The 24,153-nt window shown below is 38.6% G+C and overlaps 1 protein-coding gene across 1 annotated transcript in view; it reads left to right on the top strand.

The window, feature by feature from the left end:
• The first annotated feature begins 2,883 nt into the window (after positions 1-2,883).
• The window catches only part of LOC127419735 (filamin-A-like), a 58,819-nt gene continuing 37,549 nt past the window's right edge, over positions 2,884-24,153 (top strand). The window contains exons 1-2 of the mRNA XM_051661395.1: positions 2,884-3,033; positions 8,560-9,026. Of these exons, the coding sequence (XP_051517355.1) occupies positions 8,651-9,026 (376 nt within the window). The 5' untranslated portion in view covers positions 2,884-3,033; positions 8,560-8,650. The remainder of the gene's footprint in view (positions 3,034-8,559; positions 9,027-24,153) is intronic.

Genomic DNA, 24,153 nt, shown 5'->3' with positions numbered 1-24,153 from the left:
GATGTCAAGTAAGGTGAAGCAGCGATGCCTTGTGAATGGACTATGCTTTTCTTGTGCCCGGTCAGGCCACTTCTCTGCTGCATGCCCTGGTAAAAGACACCGCTCGTCAGTAGGAAGGGGGTTACTGTCAAGTTCAACACCTTTGGACAAAGCCCTGAACTTCGTACACTTCTACTGGCCCGGCTGCAGTATGGGTCTACCAGTCACACGGCCTCAGCCCTGGTAGATTCCGGAGCCAAAGAGAATTTCATTGACATCGACTTGGCTTCCAAATGGCGGCTTCCCAGGGTTAAATTGGACAAACCCATCACCTCCCACACCCTGTCAATCATCACCCATGTCCACTAAGCCAGTCACCCTGGTCTCCGGTAATCATTCAGAACAACTGTCCTTTTATCTGATCCAATCCCCGTCAACCCTGGTAGCGTTGGTGCATCCTTGATTGGTAACGCACAACCCATACATGGATTGGTCAACCAACACTGTTCTTGCGTGGAGTTCTTACTGTTCTTACTGTCTTAATTCTGCTGTCTTCCCTGTCCAGTCTTGTGTTTTGTTGCAGGATGAACTGGCGGATTTATCCGAAATGCCATTGACATACCTGACTTGAGGGCGGTGATCAGCGGGTCCCGTGCCACGACCCTCCCTCCTCATCACCCGTATGACTGTGCAATAGAACTGCTTCCTGACACCTTCCATGGCTTCCTCCTCGGGGACAGCTTTATTCGCTCTCGGCTCCCGAGAGGGAGGCCATGAACAGGTATATCAATGATTCTCTGGCAGCTGGTCTCATCCGCCCTTCCTCGTCACCTGCAGGGGTGGGGTTCTTCTTCGTGGAGAATTCTCTAGACTGCTAGAGAATTGGCTGTTCGTCAAGACACAGAAGTGCGCTTTTCATGCACAGTCGGTTCCGTTCCTGGGGTTCATCGTTTCGTCCGAGGGAGTGCGCATAGACCCTGCTAAAGTCAAAGCCGTCTCTGACTGGCCAACCCTAGATTCTCGCAAAGCATTGCAGAGGTTTCTGAGGCTCACTCATTTTTAATTAGAGGTTTATTAGAAACAACAGCCAACTCGCCGCGCCTTTGACGGATCTCACCTCCACCCGCACTGACTTTTGCTGTCCCCCGTGGGCTGAATCCACATTTTCTAAGTTAAAGGAGTGGTTTTCTACCTCTATGTTACTGAATTCATCCATCTGCTCAACAGCAAGGTTTGGTAGGAAACCTCAGAAAACAATTAACAAAACCAACAATGTTACTAACTTTCTCCAAAGCTTCATTTGAATTTTTCTGATCTTTCTCTGTCTCAAGGGGCTGGGTGTTCTGACATAGCAATTTGTGAGTGCCTTTTCCCATGCAACAAACATTGCATCACTGTGGCAACGTTTTTGCAAAATAAAATTATGTGGTTCATTACATGTCTCAGAGCATTTCCGAAGTTGAATGTCCACTGTGTGGCGCTAAAAGTGAGTTAAATATTCTCTTGAACAGATGATGTTTTTAAGGTTAATGTTCTATAGAGATTTAAATCAACAAAACCGACCTCCCTAGCCTAAACCTAAATCTAACCGATAATGTCATAAAAATCAAATGTGAGATGAAAAACACAATATCTGAAGCAACCACATCATTTTGTGGACACTTTCGGCTCAAGTGTCGACTCGTGTGCTCTTCAGGACTCGTACCCCGTTTCTTTGTATCACAAGTGCAACACTCTATAAATTGAGCTACTGCACAATATGATAATACATAAAGAAGCTTGTAAATGTAGTTTGTTATGTAATGCAAATGTTAAAATGAGTCATGCACTATAGTTAAAGTGTTTAGATGTCATAAGATGGCATTGTGTGAGGAACAAGTGTTTATGAACTGATAATCTGACGTTTTACTCCTGATTTGAGTTGAAGGGTATAAAAGTCATTGTTGTTGTAGCGCCTCTAGTGTTCATTCCACAAGGAAATTGCTGTGTTACCTGCAAAAGGCCACATACAAATCATTTTGCAAAAATGTAGTTATTGTAACATGATTCTATGACCAGGTTGTGAATGCCACTGTGGGAGAAATATGACAGTCGTCAGAGACAATAAAAAGGCGACCTAACAAACCAATCGAATTGAGCAACATCCTCTGTCACACAATCTCTCTTCATTTCATTCTAGCTAGGAAAAAATTTACTTTTTACTTTTTTAATACTTAAATACAATTTAATGTTAATACTTTTTTTTACTTTCAATCAAGTATGCTTTTGGTTAGATACTTGGACTTTTAATTGAGTACATTTTCACTCAGTATCCATACTTTCACTTAAGTATAATTTCTGAGTACTTTTTACACTCCTACACACACACACACACACACACACACACACACATACACACCAATTCAGGATGAATGATCTCACCAGGATACAGACCCTCATGTCACTTTATGCTGTGCAGTAAATGTTGAATGAATGCATGTCATGTCTTTTTACTCAAATAATATATTATGCTCTTAGTCATAGAATCATTTGCTGAAGTAAACTTTAAAAAATCATGGGATAACAATGTATGAGATATTATTAACTCCATAACTGTTGATATGAACAGCTAGTCGTAGCTCTTTGTTGAGTAGAAACAGTGTTCAGGCATCCCGCACAGGCAGATGGAGCAGATCATACAGGCGCACTGAACAGAGTGACATCATACCTTTAAAATCTGAAGGCGCGGCCGCCGGTAGAACGTCAGTTTGAGACGCACTCGCTCACTCGAATAGAAAAGTAACCCCCCACTTTGATCCTTTACCAATTAAGGTTCTCACATTAAGAGCAGAGAGGACAGCAGGAGACAGAAACGACCAAGGGTGTAACTAGTATTTTCCCCCCCGAGTTTAGCGAACAAGCATTCCCTCCAGGGAGACTCGTCCGATCCGGGAGGGTGGTACAGTGAGATTTCTGCACTGTGGGACAGTTAGGTTCATTATACACAGCCTGTGCCACACGCGAACTCTAAAGGGATAAAGGAGAGCCAACTGTTTCAAGACAATCAGCAAAACTGTAAGTTTAAAACCTTTCTCTTTAGCAATTACAATGCTTTCAGTTGCGTTTTTTCTTGTGCTGTTGAGTCTTGGTTCTGATAGCTTTTCATTCTTATAAAGAGTTGACTTCCATCAGAGTGCACAAATGTCTTGAGTTGTATGTAGGCTAAATTGTAATGTAGTGGTTGCAGCGCGTGTAGTGTACATTTGGGGGTTTATCATGTACTTTGCAGCGCATACTGTGCTGAATGACTGAATGTCCATATCCTGCGTACATATACTGTAGATGTCCTGCATGCACCACGACGTGGAGGCGTCAGGCTCACACAGCTACAACTGTAAACGGATTATTAATTCATGAACTGGGAGACAGGGTCAAACGAAACAAACAAATAGACAAACATACATGAAAACAAGCAAATTAACCCGTAACACTATTGAAACAGGGAAAACTCTTATCTTGTGTATGAAAGTTGAAACACTAATTTTTAATTCATATCTAGGCTGCTACATATTATATCGCCATTTACGAACCGTTCTAAAAAGTGTATAAATCCGATGCTCTCCAAAAGGTTTTGGCTCATCGCTCCCGTAATCTAATTAAGGCCTCCACACCAAATAAGGGAAAATATGGAAAAGGTCCGCTCCCAGTTCATCCTTTGATGTGAGAGTTGCGCGCGCCCCCCTCCGCTCGAGCAGAATCTTGCAAAGAACATCTCAAGCTCACCTGGATGAGACAGTGTGGGACTCAAACCACAAGAGCTTGCAACTACTTTGAGTTTTTAATGTACAGGGGAAAAACATGCATTTTGCCTGGTATAGCTTTGCTGTGTTAGAATGATTCGCATTTAGGAATAATGTAAACACTTGTTTATCTATCTATCTATCTATCTATCTATCTATCTATCTATCTATCTATCTATCTATATATATATATATTATATATTATATATATATATTGTGTGTGCACAGTTATGAGCAATAGCTAAGCCACATCCTGTTGACACAAGGATTAACATTTTTACAAATACCCATAGTGCCATTCTCTCCTTCAGTGTGTAATCTGTGTTTTTCACTGTTGCAGAGGAGATGCATATCTGCATTTGTGGTTGACAGTCACAGGCAGTATGTGGGTAAATCAACCAAACCCTTCAGCGAGCAGCTCTGCAGTGCACGCGACTCAGGCGTGGCTGAAACATGGCATCACGTGCCATCTTCACTGTTCTTTAAGTCCATCCTCAATTGAACTTTGCTCATGTTCTGTTTTAGGCCTATCATTTAGGACAACTCTCTCTCTCTGAAACTGCCTTTAAAAAGTATTTTTCAAAAGAGTTGTAATATAACCTGCTGTAGATAAATAACTATGAAACTTAGGATATATGGTTAGCTGGCATTAAATAGTTTTGGGAAGTTAACATCATGTGATGTGATATTACATGAGACAAGGTTCTCAAGCTTTTTGACTCCAAGGATCCTCGTTGTCGACGACAATATCGGAAGGCCCCCCATGTAGGCTAAGATACTTCCTCTGGTACTTCTGCTGTAATGAAGACAAAGCTGCTTGTTTTTGTACTATCTTTTTTAACAGAATCTAGGAATGACAATAGATTAGAATAATTAATCGCAATTTATTTTGTGATACCAGAAGTTTTAAGGACTGTATGTTCTTCAATGAAAACAGTTTTTGAAAGGAGTTGTGGAATTAAAATAAGAAATCTGATGTCAGTTTACATGTTGTAGCTTCACCAGACCTATATTAAGATTTTAAAGCACAGGCCTACTCAAAAGGCAATTAAAGGTACAGTTCACCAAAAAATGAAAAATCTCTCATCATTTACTCACATTCATGCTATCCTGGATGTGTATGACTTTCTGTCTTCTGGTGAACACAAGCAAAGATTTTTAGAATAATATCTCAGCTCTATTGGTCCATACATTGCAAGTGAATGGTGACCAGACCCATGAAGCTCCAAAAATCACATAAAGGCAGCATGAAAGTAATCCATATGACTCCAGTGATTTCATATTTGTCTTTTGAAGCGATGCAATTACTTTGGTTGATCAATATTTCAACCCTTTTTTTACTAAAAATCTCCACTTCCACTTTGAGAATGTTAAAGTGAATTTATGTGAACAGATTTACTGTAAAAAAAAAAAAAAAGAAGAAAAAAAAAAGGACATATTTCTGTTTCACACCCACACCTATTATATCGCTTCTGAAGATATGAATTTAACCACTGGAGTCTTATGGATTACTTTTATGCTGCCTTTATGTGATTTTTGGAGCTTGAAATGTCTGGTCATCATTCTCCTGCATTGGGCCTACTTAGCTGAAATATTCTTCTAAAAAACTTATTTTGTGTTCAGCAGCAGAAAGTTTTAACCATCCAGGATGGCATGATGAGAGATTATCATTTTTGAGTGAACTATCCCTTTAAGATATTAAGTCTTGTACCTGTCATACTTCATATGTCCTGCAGATGACACCAAAGAACAACATGGGCTTAGCACTATTGGGTAGAAGTGAATGCCTGACTTTATTTTATTTTTTATTTTTTTGAGTGTCTGAGCAAATAGCCTATATACAGTTAGGCTGCATTGTGGGGATTATAATATCGCTAAAAAAGCTTTAATAACAATAGGACATTGGTGATTTTGCTGAGCCCTAAAATAAAGAAAAGACAAACGGGTATAAATTACAGGAAGTATGAATAACCAATTTGAAAACACTTATAGATCATGTACCATGATATATATAGTATAGTGATGGATTTTAGGTTATGTTGTGAAACTGTAATGAAAAGCCTGTAAAACTAAGCTTCTCTACTCTTTACCTCTATCTGTTGTGCCTTCTCTTTGAACATTTCAGGTTTTACTAGAGTATATTCTGTATAAAAAAGAGAGAAAAAGAAAGTATTTAAAGTATTACATGACTAATAGTAAGAGGTTAAGTGTAACATGTTATGTATGCAGATGTTTTATGACTGGGAGCAGGGGAATTGGAGAGGGGGTTATGGGGCATTGGTGGCTCATTACATGAAGGGCATTCCACAGATTCTCCTGGAGAGACAAATAGTGAAAAAAGGTCTAAAGGGAAGCATTCTTTTTGGACTGCGTCCTCACTCACTGTTTTGGCCCAGTTGCCTTATTTAGTAAAATGTTGGATTAATGCAGCACTTGTCTTTTCTAAATTGTTCTGCTTTGTGACTTTCTCCTACATAAGGATGGAAATACTGCCAAGATTTTTATAAACGCCTTGGGTATTCAAACACCTTTTAAATATATTTGCAACTTTCTTACTTTTCTATTGTAAATTTTTACTTTAAAAGGGTAGGAAGGTAGCTGGACACCTTGTGCCACAAGCAATTCAGAATTTTATATTTGATGGTAGGCTTATTGCATCAGCACATGTATATGATATTAAATGTCAATTGCTTAGATTTAGTCTGCACTGTAAATACTAATAATTATTTCAAATTGTAAAAAAAAAAAAAATAGTTTTCTCAACTTAAGCTTTTTTTTTACTATTCTTACTAATTCTTAACTAAGTTACCATTACTCTCTTAACCCTAAATTTGTCATTAATAAAAACATTTAAGTGGTCCTAATTAAACAGTATACTTGAAATGTAACATTTTGGAATCATAACTCAAGTATACACATTCTTCAATATTTGGCTTTGAGTACAAATAACTAAAAATTATCAAGTACAAAATTACAGCTGTGTGGAATAAGCCCTTGTGCTTGAATACATTATGTATGTTTTGTTAAAACAAGGGAATGTATGTAGAAAAATAATAATTGTTTTTCTTATGACTATTGTTGTTTTGTTTTAGTTGGTTGATAGTTGTGATTTGTGTGAAGTCACTATTAGGGTGATTAGTGTTTCCTCTGGTGAACTTGGAGCCTGTTAAATTTAAGCCATTCTTCTTTACTCAATTGTACTTTACAAAAGTGCAGATTTATGTGCACTAAGAAGTACTAAGGAAAAACCAATGTGCCATATAGCTAACTGAAATTCCAGTCATAATTTTCCTTATACTGTATGAGATGTGCTATAACTCAATTTAAATAATTAAAGAGCACCTATTATGGTTTTTAAAAATGCCTAATTTTGTTTTAAAGGTCTCATACAATAGATTTACATGCATCCAAGGTCAAAAAACACTAATTTGCTCATAATTTAAATTGCAGCATTATATTTTTTCCCCAGTGTCAAAAACAACTCGTTCAATGATCCGTTCTAAAGGATTCATTCTAAACTCCTTTCAGAGAGCCTACTCTGCACTGATTGGTCAGATGTCCCAGTCTGTTGTGATTGGTCTACCGCTTAGTGTAGTGTTTGAGGGTGGGTCAAAGCTGTTCGCCAGCACTCAATGAAGACGAGAGGCGGAGGTTTTGTTACCAAATTACGTAGGTTAGTACAGGAAGTAAGTCTGGAATTACTAACGACTCGTTTCAGGTGTTCAGAATCGGTTCTTTCTTTTGGGAGTCAATGACTCCATTTGTCGTGTACTTTGATTTTTGAAACTTTGCAGACTTTTTTACATTCACAAACAGCTATATAACACTTCATGAAAGGTAATATTTGAAACACCATAATAGGTGCTCTTTAAATAAAAACAATAATACTTGAATCAAAGATGAGTTAGGTTAACTTGTAACTAGTTACTTGAAAAAATTAAGTTCAGTTTACTTGAGCAAAATAAGTACATTTACTTAAAAAAAGCAACAACAACAAAAAAATCTAAGGTCAACTAATTTGATTTTACAGTGTGTACTAGATCTAAATGTGTTGATATGTGCATAAAGTGAAACATTCGAAAGATTTCAGTAAATATTCAGAGGTTAATAATAACTGAGTTCTCAAACTTTTTGTGTGTTTTATAACTCTAAATGTGTTCCTCAAGCACCAGAGGATGTTTGTAATGTTCAAACATTTGAATGTTGATGCAGTGATTTTATAATTCTGTTTATACTCTATTTTGACCCTGTCTCGTGTAATGTATCCTTTTGGCTCAGTACATGAAGAGCAAGCACAACATTAGGGGGTGAATATACCAGTACTTAACCTGTACTGATTGGAGCCAAACACTCATTCAACTGACACATATTCTAAAGTATTGCGTAATGTTCTTTTACAGTAGCTTTTGTACTGTTGTCAGACAGGTTACAATACACTTAGCCCACACACACACACACGCACACGCACGCACACGCACACACACGCACGCACACGCACACGCACACACACACACACACACACACACACACACACACACATATATATATATATATATATATATATATATATATATAACTACCGAATACACAAAATAATGACATACATTCAGTAGCATCTTCTTAAAAACTGAAGAGTATTTACACAAAGGAGCCTGTTAGCATTCTTTGAAAACAATCTACGTGCTTCAGTCACGTTTTGATCAGAATGGCAGTTTAAATGTAATCAAATTCCCTTGTCTTGATGTACTTTTAGCCTGATATTGGTAAAATCTTTATCCCTCTTTATTGCATTTCCTTCTAGTGAAAGAACATTGAAAAGAAGAGCATATTCCCTAAGACTCCACCCAAAAAGCGAGACAGCGAATTAGTGCAGGATACCCGAGTCGATAAAAATGAGTCAACACCCACGCCTCCACCAGTCGAGCGCCGCCGCTCCCCTATCCAACGCTGCTCTAGCCCCGGACAAGGACGCAGACATGCCCGCTACAGAGAAAGATCTCGCTGAAGACGCACCATGGAAGAAGATCCAGCAAAATACATTCACGCGTTGGAGCAACGAGCATCTGAAATGTGTCAATAAGCGCATAGCGAACCTGCAGACGGACCTGAGCGACGGGCTCCGGCTGATCGCGCTTCTGGAGGTGCTCAGTCAGAAGAAGATGTTCCAGAAGTACAACCAGCGCCCCACGTTCAGACAGATGCAACTTGAGAACGTCTCCGTGGCTCTGGAGTTTCTCGACAGGGAAAATATCAAACTGGTGTCCATAGGTATGTGTGCTTTTTCACTCAGACTCTTGAAAATTTAACTTTAAGTATCTTTAGGAATCTGACTAATGCATGGTCTTAAAATATTATTTATTTAAAGTTATTATGCAGAACGACTTGTATTTTGAAGTGTATTCCTCCAATGTGATCCCACTAAACATGGGCAACAAACGGGGCATGAACTTTTAGGCAGGCCACAAAGTAACGGGAAAGAATTATGTAAATGAAGGCCTTGCAGGACACTCTTGGTACACCGTTACTTCATTACCTCACAACTTGCGCGTTTTGTGCTCTTTTTGTATCATGTAATCGCTCACGAGTACGGAGCTCAAATCTGATATATGTAGTTGACTGCAGTTGAGTGTGTGACGAGAAGTGGGGAACCACAGTTAGTAAATCCATGCAACTTGTGTTGCAAGTCCAGTCCCAAATGTCGCAAAGCAATGGACATCGTGGCGGATTGTTTTATAATGGGTTGAGTGTTGCAAAACAGCGCTGAATGAGTGAAAACTATAAACGTATTTATCTTCATGCACCAAAACTATCAGACCGAACGCGTTCTGGAAGCAGGGCTACGCATATAACTTTAAAAAGGCAATGGCCAATGGCCTGTTTTTTATTTTTTATCCGAACAATACTTTTTGTCAAGCCTGACAGTGAACGTGGTGTTTATCAGACCAGTCTTCATAAATTGTACCGTGAGGACACGCCCCACGCACGCTTTAACTCTCACGTGGACCATAGCGGGTTTTTTCAGAGATACAGGTGGTTGTTTTGGGTGTTAACGTTATTAGGAGAGTCGGGGAGATTGGAAGTCACATCATATTACACATTTCTTGTGTTAAAGAAATAGTTCACCCAAAAATGAAAATTCTCTCATTATTTAACCTCATGCCATCTCAGATGTGTATGACTTTCTTCTGCTGCACACAAACGAAGATTTTTAAAAGAATATTTCAGCTCTGTAGGTCCATACAATGTAAGTGAATGGTGACCAAAATTTCGTAGCTCCAAAAATCACAAAGACAGCATAAAAGTAATCCATAAGACTCCAGTGGTTTTACTTATTTATATATATATATATATATATATATATATATATATATATATATATATATATATATATATATATATATAAAATTTCAAAACCTGTATAAGTGTGGGTGAGAAACAGATCAATATTTAAGTCCTTTTTTACTATCAATCTCCACTTTCACTTTTTCTTTTGTTTTTGGGCGATTTGCATTCTTGAATATCGCCACCTACTGAGCAGGGAGGAGAATTTATAGTAAAAATTGACTTGCTTATTGATCTGGTTCTCACCCACGCCTATCGTATTGCTTCTGAAGAAATAGATTTAACCACTGGCGTCTTATGGATTACATTTATACTGCCTTTATGTGCTTTTGGAGCTTAAAACATTTGGTACCCATTTACTTGTGAGGACCTGCAGAGCTGAAATATTATTCTAAAAATCTTTTGTTTGTGTTCAGCAGAAGAAAGTCATACTTATCTTGCATGGCATGCAAGACATTTGAGTGGAGGGGGGGGCCTGGGTAGCTCAGCTAGTAAAGACACTGACTACCACACCTGGAGTCGAGAGTTCGAATCCAAGGGCGTGCTGAGTGACTCCAGCCAGGTCTCCTAAGCAACCAAATTGGCCCGGTTGCTAGGGAGGGTAGAGTCACATGGGGTAAACTCCTCATGTTCTCGCTCTCAGTGGGGCACGTGGTGAGTTGTGCACGGATGCCGCGGAGAATAGCGTGAAGACTCCACATGCGCTGTCTCTGCAGTAACGCGCTCATCAAGCCACATGATAAGATGCACGGGTTGACGGTCTCAGACGTGGAGGCAACTGAGATTCATCCTCCGCCACCCGGATTGAGGCGAGTCACTACGCCACCACGAGGACTTAGAGTGCATTGGGAATTGGGCAAAAAAAAAACGTTTGGGTGAACTATCCCTTTAAGAGATGTCCAGAAATGATTCATTCGTTCAGTGCTTGTTTTGATTGATTGATGATGCAGTGACACGCCCACTAGTTTTCAGGCTCACTTCAGAGATCCAAAGTGCTGCATTGGTTCATAGAGTGGCTTAATTGAATTCAAAGTGTGTCTGAATTTAAAGGAATATTCCGGGTTCAATACAAGTTATGCTCAATCAGCAGTATTTGTGGTATAATGTTGATTACCACAAGAAATAATGTCGACTCATCCCTCCTTTTCTTTAAAATGACAAAAATCAGATGGGGCCTGGGTAGCTCAGCGAGTATTGATGCTGACTACCACCTCTGGAGTCGCGAGTTCGAATCCAGGGCGTGTTGAGTGACTCCAGCCAGGTCTCCTAAGGAACCAAATTGGCTCGGTTGCTAGGGAGGGAAGAGTCCCATGGGGTAACCTCCTCGTGGTTGCGATTTAGTGGTTCTTGCTCTCAGTGGGGCGTGTGGTAAGTTGTGCGTGGATCGCAGAGAGAAGCATGAGCCTCCACGTGCTGCGAGTCTCCACGGTGTCATGCACAACGAGCCACGTGATGAGATGCGCGGATTGACTGTCTCAGAAGCGGAGGCAACTGAGACTTGTCCCCGCCACCCAAATTGAGGTGAGTAACCGCGCCACCACAAGGACCTACTAAGTAGTGGGAATTGGGCATTTCAAATTGGGGAGAAAATGGGGATTAAAAAAAAAAAAAAGAAAAAAAGACAAATCAAAGTTACAGTGATGCACTTACAAGTGATGGGGCCATTTTTGGAGGGTTTGAAGGCAGAAATGTGAAACTTATAATTTTACAAAAGCACTTACATTAACTCTTCTGTTAAAACTCTGTAGTATTTGAGCTGTTAAGTTGTTTAAATCGTCATTTACCAGGATTACAGGGTTTACAGCGTTACGTCGTCATGGCAACAAAGCTGGAAAATTGGCTATAACTTTACATAGAAACAGTACGTGGTTTTATCACACAAAAATCATGTTAACATGCATATTGTTTATGTCTTCTGTCTATACTTTTGAAACTGAGTATTTTAACCTTTATGAATTGGCCTTATTCACTTCCATTGTTAGTGCCTCACTGTAACCCAGAGATATATATTATACATGTATACATTATTTTGACCCTTGATTAAATGCTTTAACTTAATATTTCGATTTGTGTCACTTGCATCAGACAATGGCTGAACAAAACTCTTGCCATCGTATTTGTGTTCAGTCCCTTTCTACTTTACTATAAAGTCCAGGTGGATTATTTCTTGGGAATATTTTATAATAAAATATATTATTTTAATAAAGCTCTTGCTTTTATCAGCTCTGCCACAGCAATGTGTGTAAGGTTTGGCTCTTTATGTGAGAGTTTCCCAACATGTCCCAGAGGGCATGAATAAACATTCTGTCAAATATGTTGCAAGCCATGAAAGATTAATCAGCAGTTGCTTAACACTCATTGTATATAGAAACGCCTTCTTCCCTTACTGTTGATTCAAGCAAGCAGAGATGAAGAACAAGTTGTGCTGGACTCGGTTTGGTTTACTCACACACAGATGATTGTCTGGATTGTCTGATTTGTTTGTTTGTATATCACCACAGTCAATGAGCCATTTTATCATGCATATGAATCATCTGTGTCCCCTAGAAATGGTTTCATTGCAAGTAATAAATAAATGTATTGGTGGGAAGACCTGTGCTCCTGTCTAATCCTTTCCTTAAGTGTTTAGTGACTAGAACCGTTTGCATCCATGCCAGTGTTCTTGCTTTTCATTAAGAACATTAAAACATGTATGAGCATAAAGAGAATTACTCAAATATGTCCCTCCGTGTGCCTGTATAGCCTAGATGTTATCGCAAGTACAATATAAAGAGGAGGTATGTGTATTCCCCTGTCATGACAGGCCCCATATTTTGCTTGTCTATACGGCTATAGAGCTGCCTGATGCCTTCTAGGGTAAGAAAGATTTGACAGCCCCTTATCTGTTCCTTTGGGTGGGGCTCATATTCATGCTTTCAAGTGTGGAGACACATGAGACTCTTATCAGAATTTTTCATCTGGCGTGTTACTACCCGAGTGGTCAGAACAGAATTTGAACTTTATCAAGGCAGCCCTTTTAATCATATTTACAGTACTGTGCAAAATTCGTAGGCACATAGTCTTAAGACTATTAATTTATATTTTCTGCTTAAGTGTCAATAGGAAATATCAATTTTAGATTTCCAAACATTCCTTTTGCCAATAGAATAGAAGTAGAACATGCAGTCCTGTAACAGATGGTATTACCCCCACAGAGCCCAGATCTCAACATCATGAGTCAGTCTGGGATTACATGAAGAGACCGACGCAATTGATACAGCCTAAATACACAAAATTGTGGCAAGTTCTCCAAAATGCTTTGAACAACCTATCTGCCATCAACCTTTGAGAACTGGTGCTGTTTTAAATGCATAGTGTGGTCACAAAATATTGGTTATTTTTTTATTTGATTTTTGTTTTTTATTTATGACTGTATATATGAAGTTAATTGATAAATGAAAACTATTCATGGCATTATTTTGAAAACACCATTATACAACATTCTTCACCGTTTCCTAAAACTTTTGCACAGTACCGTATTTCACACTTAAGTGTGATGCTCTTAGGTAACATAAAATGCACAATAACTTGCCTTATTTAGAAGCACTTTTTAATGCAATAATTTAGACTGTATGGGGTAGGGCTGGGCGATAGGACGATGTTATCGGATATCGACGATGTCTTACAAAGATCCCAATGCCAATTGCAACACTCATTGACCGACGATGATCGACAATATCGGGAAATGGCAAGACCATGGATCTGGGAAGTCGCAAAATATATTAAACAGTGGCCAGGGTGTGAAACTAGCACCTGCCACCCACAAAATATGACGAGGCTGAATCCAGTTTGCAAGCTCCTCGTCCAAATGTATTTCATGCATGGGTAATTTTGCTCATCTACCCGCAACAGGTGGGCAACCTGTAAGACGTCTCGGAGTGACACATGACAAGAAATGCTATTAGTCACAAAGACACGCGCTTTAAGAAACACACTTTATTATATTTTTAAGAACAGACAAAATAAAAGCCATCAATGCTTGTGTCTGATTCACCGTTTGTTCAGAGACGTGCAGCGCAAGCCTGTCTCGTGGAACACGTGCATGTAAAGAGTTTTCACTCTCTTTTTTTCCCCTCTGTTTCATTCATCTGAAAACTGTTTGCAAGAATAATATCGTCTATGAGAATGCTGCAAATTCTCTCCGATCATCTCAGGACATGCTGTTAGCATGTATTGTGAACACAAATCTGCAGGTCCAGTAATATATATATCTATATATATATATATATATCTTTGTATTAAAGAAACAGACGAAAGTGATTAAATCATAAAGTAATACAAGACACGTTCACCTTGAACCTAAAATTGAGTTCTATTTTATTTAGGCAGCATTAACTGTATTACCAAAACGCAATACAAACACAAATTCGATAAGAACACACATTTGACAGCATTATTTTGGGAACACAAGGGAATTTATTAGGCTTATTTATTATGATTATTATTGTCTTTACATTTATAATTGTCTTTAGTTCTTAATCTGTTGGCTATTAGTAATTTTCCACCTGTTGTCATTGACTGATACTTGCTTGATTAAACAGTAAATGTTTAAATAAGGTGGTTAAATAAGATTTTTTTTTATCACTTTATTTTAATGCTTTTTTTCGTTTAAAGTGCAATTTGAATTTACAAATGTATTTGTTTTTCATGTTTCAATAAATGAATACATTTTTTAAAGAAAAATCAATAAAGAAAACAAATTCACCGACCCTCGGCAAGGGGGTTGATGTAATCATATCGCAAAGGCGATTATCGATAAAATAATTTTTACATATCGCCCTGGTATGGAGTCAGAATGGTAAATTTGGTCAGGATAATTGTCTAAGCTTGTCAAAGCGAGTTGCAGGTTGAGACTTTATTCTGATGTGTAGGCAGAAAGTGTATGCCTATAGGTACAGGATAGAATAAAATTATGTGAATTTTGTGATCTGTTATTAAATATAGGACCTCTGAGTGATGAAGGCTCAGGCGCAGATGCATTGCAAGATTCAGGTTTATATTGGGTTCACTCTATCCATTTGAATTTCACATTGAATTTAAGATGTGGAGCCTTGTTGAATTTATGCCACCTAGTTTGTTGCCAAATTATGTTTACATTATAAAGGAATAGTTCACCCCAAAATGAAAGTTTTTGTCTTGATTTGCTCGGCCTCATGATGTTCTAAATCTGTTTAAGATTCCTGTGCTTTGTTGGCAATGCCAGGATATACTGGTGTCAGAAGTGCTCCTGAGTGAACCAGACTTCAGTCTGACTGAAGTTGCATGAAATACTAGTAAAATTCAAGTTAGAATGAAATAAAAGATGTTGGACACGCTCGATTTGTGCAATTGCATACTTCTGGAGGCATGTGTGCGTGCTTGTGTACGTTCACACCCTGCCCTACATTGTAAAGCACCCTGTGGCAAGTCTTGCAACCCAACCTCAGGGTGGTTTTTACCCTCTTGTTTGTATTCTCAGTTCCCTTTAATTGTTGATTCTTGAGTCTCCTAATTTCTGCTTAAAAGAATGGGGTGATTTTTGTAAATATGACTCTTTGTGATTCAGATGTAGATGTTACATTTTTCTGTAAAAGCTTTTAAAGTTTAATACAACATCTGCATGAAACCACATCTGCCATGTGCTGTGTTCTTCAAAAAGCCTCAAAGGATGTGGAAGAACCTTAAACCTCAAGACATACAAACAGAGAAAGAGACAGACAAATCGGTAGGTAGACAGGATAAATGGGCTGGAAATACATAAGAGGAGAATGTGAATCCGGATGAGCCGAATAGACAAAGGGGCTATGAAATGAACTAGGCTAAGCTAAGATCAGGGCCGTAACCACCATAGACGTGTGTGGTTCTCGCTGAAAAGACAAGCTTAGACCAGCATGAAAGTTGATACTGGGTTAGTGCTGGTTTGGTGCTGGTCTAGCTGCATATTAATAGCCCAATATTCAGAATAAAGATTGATTAATGTGTTTTTCAATGGCAGACTCAAACTTTTAGTATTAGGTTCACCCCCGTCTTGAAGATTTGGTTACAGTCTTGGCTGCAATTGCTGTAATTTATTTTTCCTGCAAACACCTTGCTTTTGAGATAATTTTATTTGGCCTGAGTTGAAAACCTAATACAGTGGGACAGTGTGATTTTGGTATATTCCCAGATGGAGGATGTGAATTATTCACTTTGAGAGTTTGGTAAAGAGGGGCTTAGTCAAAGGGAGATGGACCGTAAATGAAATAAGCTGGATCAAGGAAGGGTGGGGGAGGTGGATGTTTCCTATTGGGCATAATTGCATGCCACTTCCTTGACCCGGCAAGCCATAGAAAAATGCATCACCAAAAATGATGACTTCAATTGTATTGTATGCTGATGTAAGACTAATTCCTTGTAGGCACCATATAGAGGTGATTTGACCCATGGTTGGTTTACAGAATGAATCCTGCGTAAATGGTACTTATCAGATTATTGATAGCCGTTTATTTGTGCTCTTAGTTGAATATGGAGATTTAATGTGCACAGTCACACTGGCAGAAATGCTGATGAATGGAAATCACTGATCATGGCAAGGTCTTTTGCAATCTAATTAAAATGTAGACTGGCTTTGTCCTCGGAGGAGCGGAATACTGTATGCCTGTGTGATTTTAAATATGGATTGGAGAAACTTTCATCTCAAATTGTAGGCCTGTGTGTGTGTGTGTGTGTGTGTGTGTGTGTGTGTGTGTGTGTGTGTGTGTGTGTGTGTGTGTGTGTGTGTGTGTGTGTGTGTGTGTGTGTGTGTGTGTGTGTGTGTGTGTGTGTGTGTGTGTGTGTGTGTGTGTGTGTGTGTGTCCAGGTATTCCCTATGTTGTGGGGACCAAATGTCCTCACAAGGATAGTAAAACCTTACATTTTTGACATTGTGGGGACAGTCAGTCGGTCCCCATGAGGAAAACAGCTTATAAATCATACCAAATTATGTTTTTTGAAAATGTAAAAATGCAAAAAGTTTTCTGTGAGGGTTAGATTTAGGGGTAGGGTTAGGGGATAGAATATAAAGTTTGTACAGTATAAAAACCATTATGTCTATGGAGAGTCCTCATAAAACATGAAAACCCAACGTGTGTGTGTGTGTTTTCTTGTTTGAGGTGAAGTTGATGGAACTGGGTTCCATTCAGCCACAGAACAACCAAGCCAAATGACAATCCAGCTCAGTCAGTATATGGTTTTACAAAAGTATTACCACAGCAGTTTTCACTTTAGTCATTTTCTTTCTCTCTCTCTCTCTCTCTCTCTCCCTCCCTCCCCTTTTCTTTTTCTTTCTTTCTTTCTTTCTTTCTCTCCTTCCCTCCCTGCCTTCCTCTGTTCCCTCCCTTTCCCATTTGTAATCAGAAACCCCTGTGTAGGGGAATGGGTGGCCTGCCAGGATCAAGTTTGCTTCTGCCCTTTTAAGGCTAAAAACCAAGGGGAACATTTCCAGAGAGAGAGCGAAGAGTGAGTAAGGAGGGAGGCAGGGAGAAAAGGAGGGAGGACCATTTGGAAGTCATGGAAAGTAAAAAAGAGGAAGTTTGCTAGCAGAGTTTATGCTCTTAAAACCCATGTATCGTATGTGCACTATTTTGAAAACCAAAGGCAGAATGGTTCTTTTCTGCAGAATTCTGCGTTACTGTGACACAAGGTTCTCATTAAGCCCTGTAGCACAACAGTTGTTTCACGCTTTTGTAGGTTTTTCAAACAGCAGCTGTTGTAGATAAAGAAACATGCCGACTGTAACCCTGGTGTCATTGCAGACAACCCATGTGGCGAATGTTTATCATGGTGTTAAACAGAAATATAACATTCCATGCGATTCAGAGTTGCCTTACTTGGACTGTGGAGAGGGATGGGAGGGGGACTGGTCAGTCATGTTGAGGTTTCGGTGTCTCTGATTGTGTTTGTGTATAGACGTTCCGACCACAGGGCAATGATAAGACCTTTTTGGAATGTGTGCAATTTCCTCCAAATCCACTATGGCCGTGCAGCCAACATGAAACCCTTACTCAGTTGTGTGAATGAAAAGGCTGATTATCAAACTGCAAATTTGTCACATACCTATGAAATGCCTTTCAAGATGAACGCTCTTTCGTAATTGGTGTGCCTTAAACATCTGCAGTCTGTTATGTTGTCTGGCATCATAGGTTGAGGTGTTGGGTCAAGGGTGAGGGCTGATGTCAGAGCGGCGAGGATATTTGGCAGGTCCAGACATGGTGAGTCATGGGAATGTTTCTGGGGGATATCACTCCTCGGATCCACTACTGATGATTTGGCACTCTAACAGGAAGGCCACAAATAACTAGCCCCATCTCAGTCCCTCCCTGTCTAAAGCTATGGATGAAACCTGCTACCTCACTGTCCAGTCAGTCAATGACTAAATATAATAGACCAGGGCTTGACATTAACTCTTGTCCGGGGCAAGTGAAAGAGAATTTTACTTGCCCAACCGGACAAGCAGACTGATTAAAACTTTTTAATAACAAAAAAATAACCAGCTATATTTGTGATAGCCAAGACCTGTGTCACTTCAAGAGCACGTAATTTTATAATTCGCTACCAATTGACAGGCGACGTCTGTGCGTGTGCTGAACATGCGCGTGTGCCCGAAAATGCTTGCACTAATGCGCACCTGAACAGTTAATTACATTTCAAAATTCTGCCAAAATGCCAGTCTTTGTGAGGTAGTCATGTAAACACAGAGAGTGATGTCTAAAGTGAACATAAACCGCAGAGAAAAAAGTGGTTTTGTATTAAAATGTCAGACTTGTAAGTGTAAATGTAAGCTAACAGACCTGCTACCATCTAGTGTAGTGTCATTATAATAATCAAACAACCATAAGAAAATGAGAAAACACTCACTGCTCTTGGCTGGGTAACTTTAGTAGCTTTAAAATGTATTAATGTATTATAATCATACAGTAAAGACCAGTAGTAGTTTTATGTTGCATTTCATTCTGAATGTTTCCTTGAATACTTGAAACTGCTGTTAAAAACTTTTAAAGCTGTTAAAAAAGCACTTAATTTGTATTTTTGTTCTATTATTTTTAATCTCTTTTTATTCATTACTGTTTTTTATTGTTATTCTATTACTGATTGTTAACTAGTCTTGAATGATTACTTAAGAACTTGAAACCATTCTTCCATAATTAACAAATTAGTGTTATTATTTGTTGTGGTATTGAAGCTGGTATTGAGAATCGTCAAATTTCACTACTGACTACTGAAATTTTAGTATTGTGATAATGTATAGCCTACATTGTACATGGTAGATCTTGCTGCAATAACATGATGAAAAAGTAGATCTCATTCCATAGAACTATGAGCTGTTAATGATGGCGATGGAGGCTTTACTTTATTTGACACCATATATAACATAATATAATTACCATATGACAATAGCCTCCTCCCCTACCCTGTGTAGTTTGCATTTCTGTTGCAGAAAATAGTTGATTGCATAGGTACACTATTGGGTTAGGCATTGGTCATAATTTTACAAAAATATACAACATAAACTTTGACATGTTACTTGAGCATGTAACTTAAATGTCCTTTCTTCTCCCCAGACAAGTAATTTTTTTTTTTTTTTTTTTTTTTTTTTTACTCTGACAAGTGAATAACCAATTTACTTGTCCGGAGGACAAAGTCAAGACAATGCTTAATGTTGAGCCCTGCAATAGCCAGTCTTTTTGTTTGAAGGTAACTCTTAAGGAAGCTGGTTTCAGATTGGCTTCGATTCAGAAGGCACCATTACATCACATAATGAATTGAAAAATATTAAAGTGAACTATAGAGATAACCAAGCAAATAATGACTGACTAAAATACTTATTTCTCTGTTGAAATGAGTCATAAGTTGAAAATTAAAATGAACATTTATAAATTCATACACTCCATGCCATTTTAACTTTTTCAACTAACCGTTGAACTGCGCGCACAGGATTATTGGACCGCGTTTCCACCTGGTATTAGGATTTTTCTATGGTATTAAGATTTCGGGTGATCCGATCACATGTGGTCAGCCCTAAATACAGATCTAAATGGGGTCTAAAATGTTTTGTGATCGGATCACAAAAAACAACATAAGAATGTGGTCAGAAACGCATGTGTCCACATTGCATTTGAGGTGTAAATGCTAATCCGTCCTGTATGCGTCCTGGCCGCAGTGAAGCGCCATCCCTCACCTGTCAATCAACCGCTGCACTAAAACAAGAGTTTAAACTTTGCTGTTTACGAGCGTCTTTTAAAGGAAATAACCATCCGATCGGAAAATTTAAACAAGCGGATACATTACAATCACGAGAGCTTCACGGATCTTTTTTTAGTGTGTCTGATATTAACACAGATGATAAGCATGAACACCTGAAGCTCCTTTAGTACAGGTAATCCACTAAAATAACTGAATATTCTGCTTGGCATGTTGCGTTTGTGCTTAGATAAAATTTCAACCGCATCTGGGAGAAACAGCATGCCATTTTATTTTATTTTTTTTGCTTTCTTTGTCTTTTCTGACTTTGTTACACTTTTTATCATGCAGTAACACACTGACATAGTGATTATGTCATCCTGAAACAGAAACCCTCCCCTCCAAATCAGAATGCAAGTGGTCACTGGAGATGCATTTAAGTGACCAGGTGTAAACAGCTATATGTCTCGACCACATGTGATCGGATCACCCGAGACGCATCGTAATACCAGGTGGAAACGGTGTCTTGGATATCATATGCAGCAAAAGCTAAAAAAAAAAAACTGACCAAAAGAAGGCATCTTAGGATATAGGATGTGCTGCAAACATTGGATTCAGACATGTCTTGGTGCATTTTCTACCTTTCGTGTAGTGCCTTCCAAGGCCTACAGCTTCAGAACAGCCTAAAGGGTAGGGTATACTTCTTTCGCATGCAGCTCTGTCCCGCGCATAGTTGAGCACTCAGCCTTTCAAAGTATTCTCTTTTGACTGAGCCAATATGGACGCATTCAACGCACGCATACTACAACTGCTTTGGGGTGATCTTTTAGAACAGCGCGCACATACTGTGCTGATAACGACAACAAAAAGTGCACCATGAACAAAATGCACAGACACGGAAAAAGTATACTTTGTCCTTAAAGGTGCTGCAAGCGATTGTAGGCATTCTGGAACTCCCACGAGACTGAGCCATTGAATTAGATACGCCCCCTTTTTCCAAAGCTCACCCTCCAAAGATAGCGTTGAGACAGTCACCTTCTCTTGGTTGTCAAATGCAACAGTACACATTTGTGTTTGCTGTTTACATATTCTAGTGGATCTCACAGAGACCGGTGAGATCTCAAGACACTTATTTTAGTGATATCTTTCAGGAATATCTTTGCATACTTTTCCATAAAAAAACCACTTGGAGGGCCATTAACACCCATCTGTTTGAACAGCCCCCAAGTCTTTCTCAAATCTAGACAGGCCCCATTTTCAACAGCCATCACTCCAACATCTTATCCTTGAGTAATCATGCTAAATTGCTAATTCGGTACTAGAAAATCACTTGCCATTTATATCAAACAAATTTTAAAGCTATTTGGTTCATTAAATGAAGCTTAACATTGTCTTTGTGTTTGTTTTTGAGTTGCCACACTATGCAATAGACTGGCATGTCTTAAGGTCAATATTAGGACAAAAATGGCAAAAAAGAAACGGCTTTCTCTAGAAACTCGTCAGTCAATCATTGTTTTGAGGAATGAAGGTTATACAATGCTTGAAATTGCCAAAAAACTGAAGATTTCATAAAAAGGTGTACACTACAGTCTTCAAATGGCTCTAACAAGGACAGAAAGAGATGTGGAAGGTCAGATGTACAACTAAACAAGAGGATAAGTACATCAGAGTCTCTAGTTTGAGAAATAGATGCCTCACATGTCCTCAGCTGACAGCTTCATTGAATTCTACCTGCTCAACACCAGTTTCATGTACAACAGTAAAGAGAAGACTCAGGGGTGCAGGCCTTATGGGAAGAATTGCAAAGAAAAAGACTTTTGAAACAGAAAAATAAAAAGAAATGATTAGGGTGGGCAAAGAAACACAGACAATAAACAACAGATAATTGGAAAAGAGTGTTATGGATCTTAACCCCATTGAGCTTTTGTGGGGTGCATGAGAAGTGCCCGACAAGACAGTCACATCTATGGCAAGTGATACAGGAAGCGTGGGGTGAAATGTCACCTGAGTATCTGGACAAACTGACAGCTAGAATGCCAAGGATCTGCAAAGCTGCACGTGGAGGATATTTTGATGAGAACTCTTTGGAGTAGTTTAAGAAGTTCTGTACATTTTTATTTTTATTTTATTTTTTATTTTTTCAAATTGTAATAGTAATTTTTCACGTTATTAATGTCCTGACTATACATTGTGATCAGTTGAATGCCACTTTGGTGAATAAAAGTAGCAGTTTCTTTCCATAAGAGCAAAATCTGTACATTATTCCAAACTTGTGTGTGTTGTTTGTTTGCCCATTTTTAAAAGCAATTCTCTTTTACTCTATTTTTGTCCATCTCTCTCCTTTGATTTATTTTCCTTCACTGCCAAATTTATTTCTTTTACTTTTAGATTCTTTTTTTGGGAATTTGATGGAGAAGTTCTGAGCTTAAATGTCCTTAAAAGGAATGAGTGTGCTGTGTATATGTTTCCTGCTGCGTGTTCTGGGAATGCTGCTGTAACACGGATTCCTGTCATGTTTCATATGTTTGCCATTGTATGAAGTGCGTCACCAGAGTCCGTCTCCCCCCCCCCCCTTCTCCTTTTGGGCTGTCCCCACCTTCCCCCCGGACCTAGTTGAAACCACATTCAGAAGCTAGACCTATCTTTCTACTCTCGTTTGAACATTTGGGATTTATTTTTTCTTCGTTGTCATTATGTCATAGTGTGCCCTTCGCAATGTTCTATTACCCGTTCCCTTTCCATGTTAAAGGGGAACAAACTGTAAGCATTGTCAACGTGTGCCCATCCAACGCTGATACTACACAGCACTTTGTTTCAATCTTAATTCTCTCTTTTACTTAGTTCATTAGATGAGATGACATACTATAGACTTAACTTGGTGATTATATCTTTAAGACCCATTTACTCAATATTCAACATTTATTATTTTGCATTAATTCAATGTTCATTATAATTGATTTTACTTCATTTATTAAATTTGACCAATTAAAGTTGTTATTCCTTCTACAAACCATCTGATTTATTGGAGTTATGTCCATCTGCTGGATTACCTTGCATCAGTGACATAATATAACTAGAAAAAAATTTAAACGGAAAAAGCCTGCAAAATATTATTGTTTAAAAAGATTAAATGCACCACTATATGTGAGATGTTTAAGTTTCACTGCAACATAGCAAATGTTTCAGTCACATAAAGAAATGTAGATTCTGCACTATTTTAAGCTCACTAATCAAATTTAACCAAATTTGTAACTCTGATGTCCTTGCTTCCACTTAAGTACACAGTATGTCCTTTGGAATATTTTCACATCATTCTGGATGACATGGATCATCAGGCTTTGCAAATTTGTTGAATCAATACCAGCTCGAGTGAATGCTGTCATGAAAGCAAAAGAGGGACATGCCAAATGTCCTCAGACCCTGAAGGCCAAAAAAGCCTGCATCCTCAAAGAAAATAACAGTGGATAATTTAAGTGAAGAGCACAATAACTACATTTCCATCCAAGGATTTTTTGCGGAAAAAGTTTTAGCGCATGAAAATTAAGTTGATGGAAACGCAAATTATCGCAAAAATTTCACAAGTGTCGACATAATATTTTTCCGTTTAACTCTAGTGCATAAACTCTATGTTGGTACATCAAATGTCCCGAAAAACTAGTTTAGAAACACTTTGTCGAGAAAATTGCCATTAACACAAAAATGTAGTGTCACATGATCGTTAGCCTGTGTCATGATGACAAGGTATACATCCCTGAAAGCCAATTTATTGTACGTGATTATGAATTGATCTGAATGCCATACAGATCCGATCACTGCAAACATGACACTTCCAGGAGTG

The sequence above is a fragment of the Myxocyprinus asiaticus genome, chromosome 29 (assembly GCF_019703515.2).
Source record: "Myxocyprinus asiaticus isolate MX2 ecotype Aquarium Trade chromosome 29, UBuf_Myxa_2, whole genome shotgun sequence".
NCBI classification, from domain to species: Eukaryota; Metazoa; Chordata; class Actinopteri; order Cypriniformes; family Catostomidae; genus Myxocyprinus; species Myxocyprinus asiaticus.
This window is presented reverse-complemented; position numbering and strand designations above follow the sequence as displayed.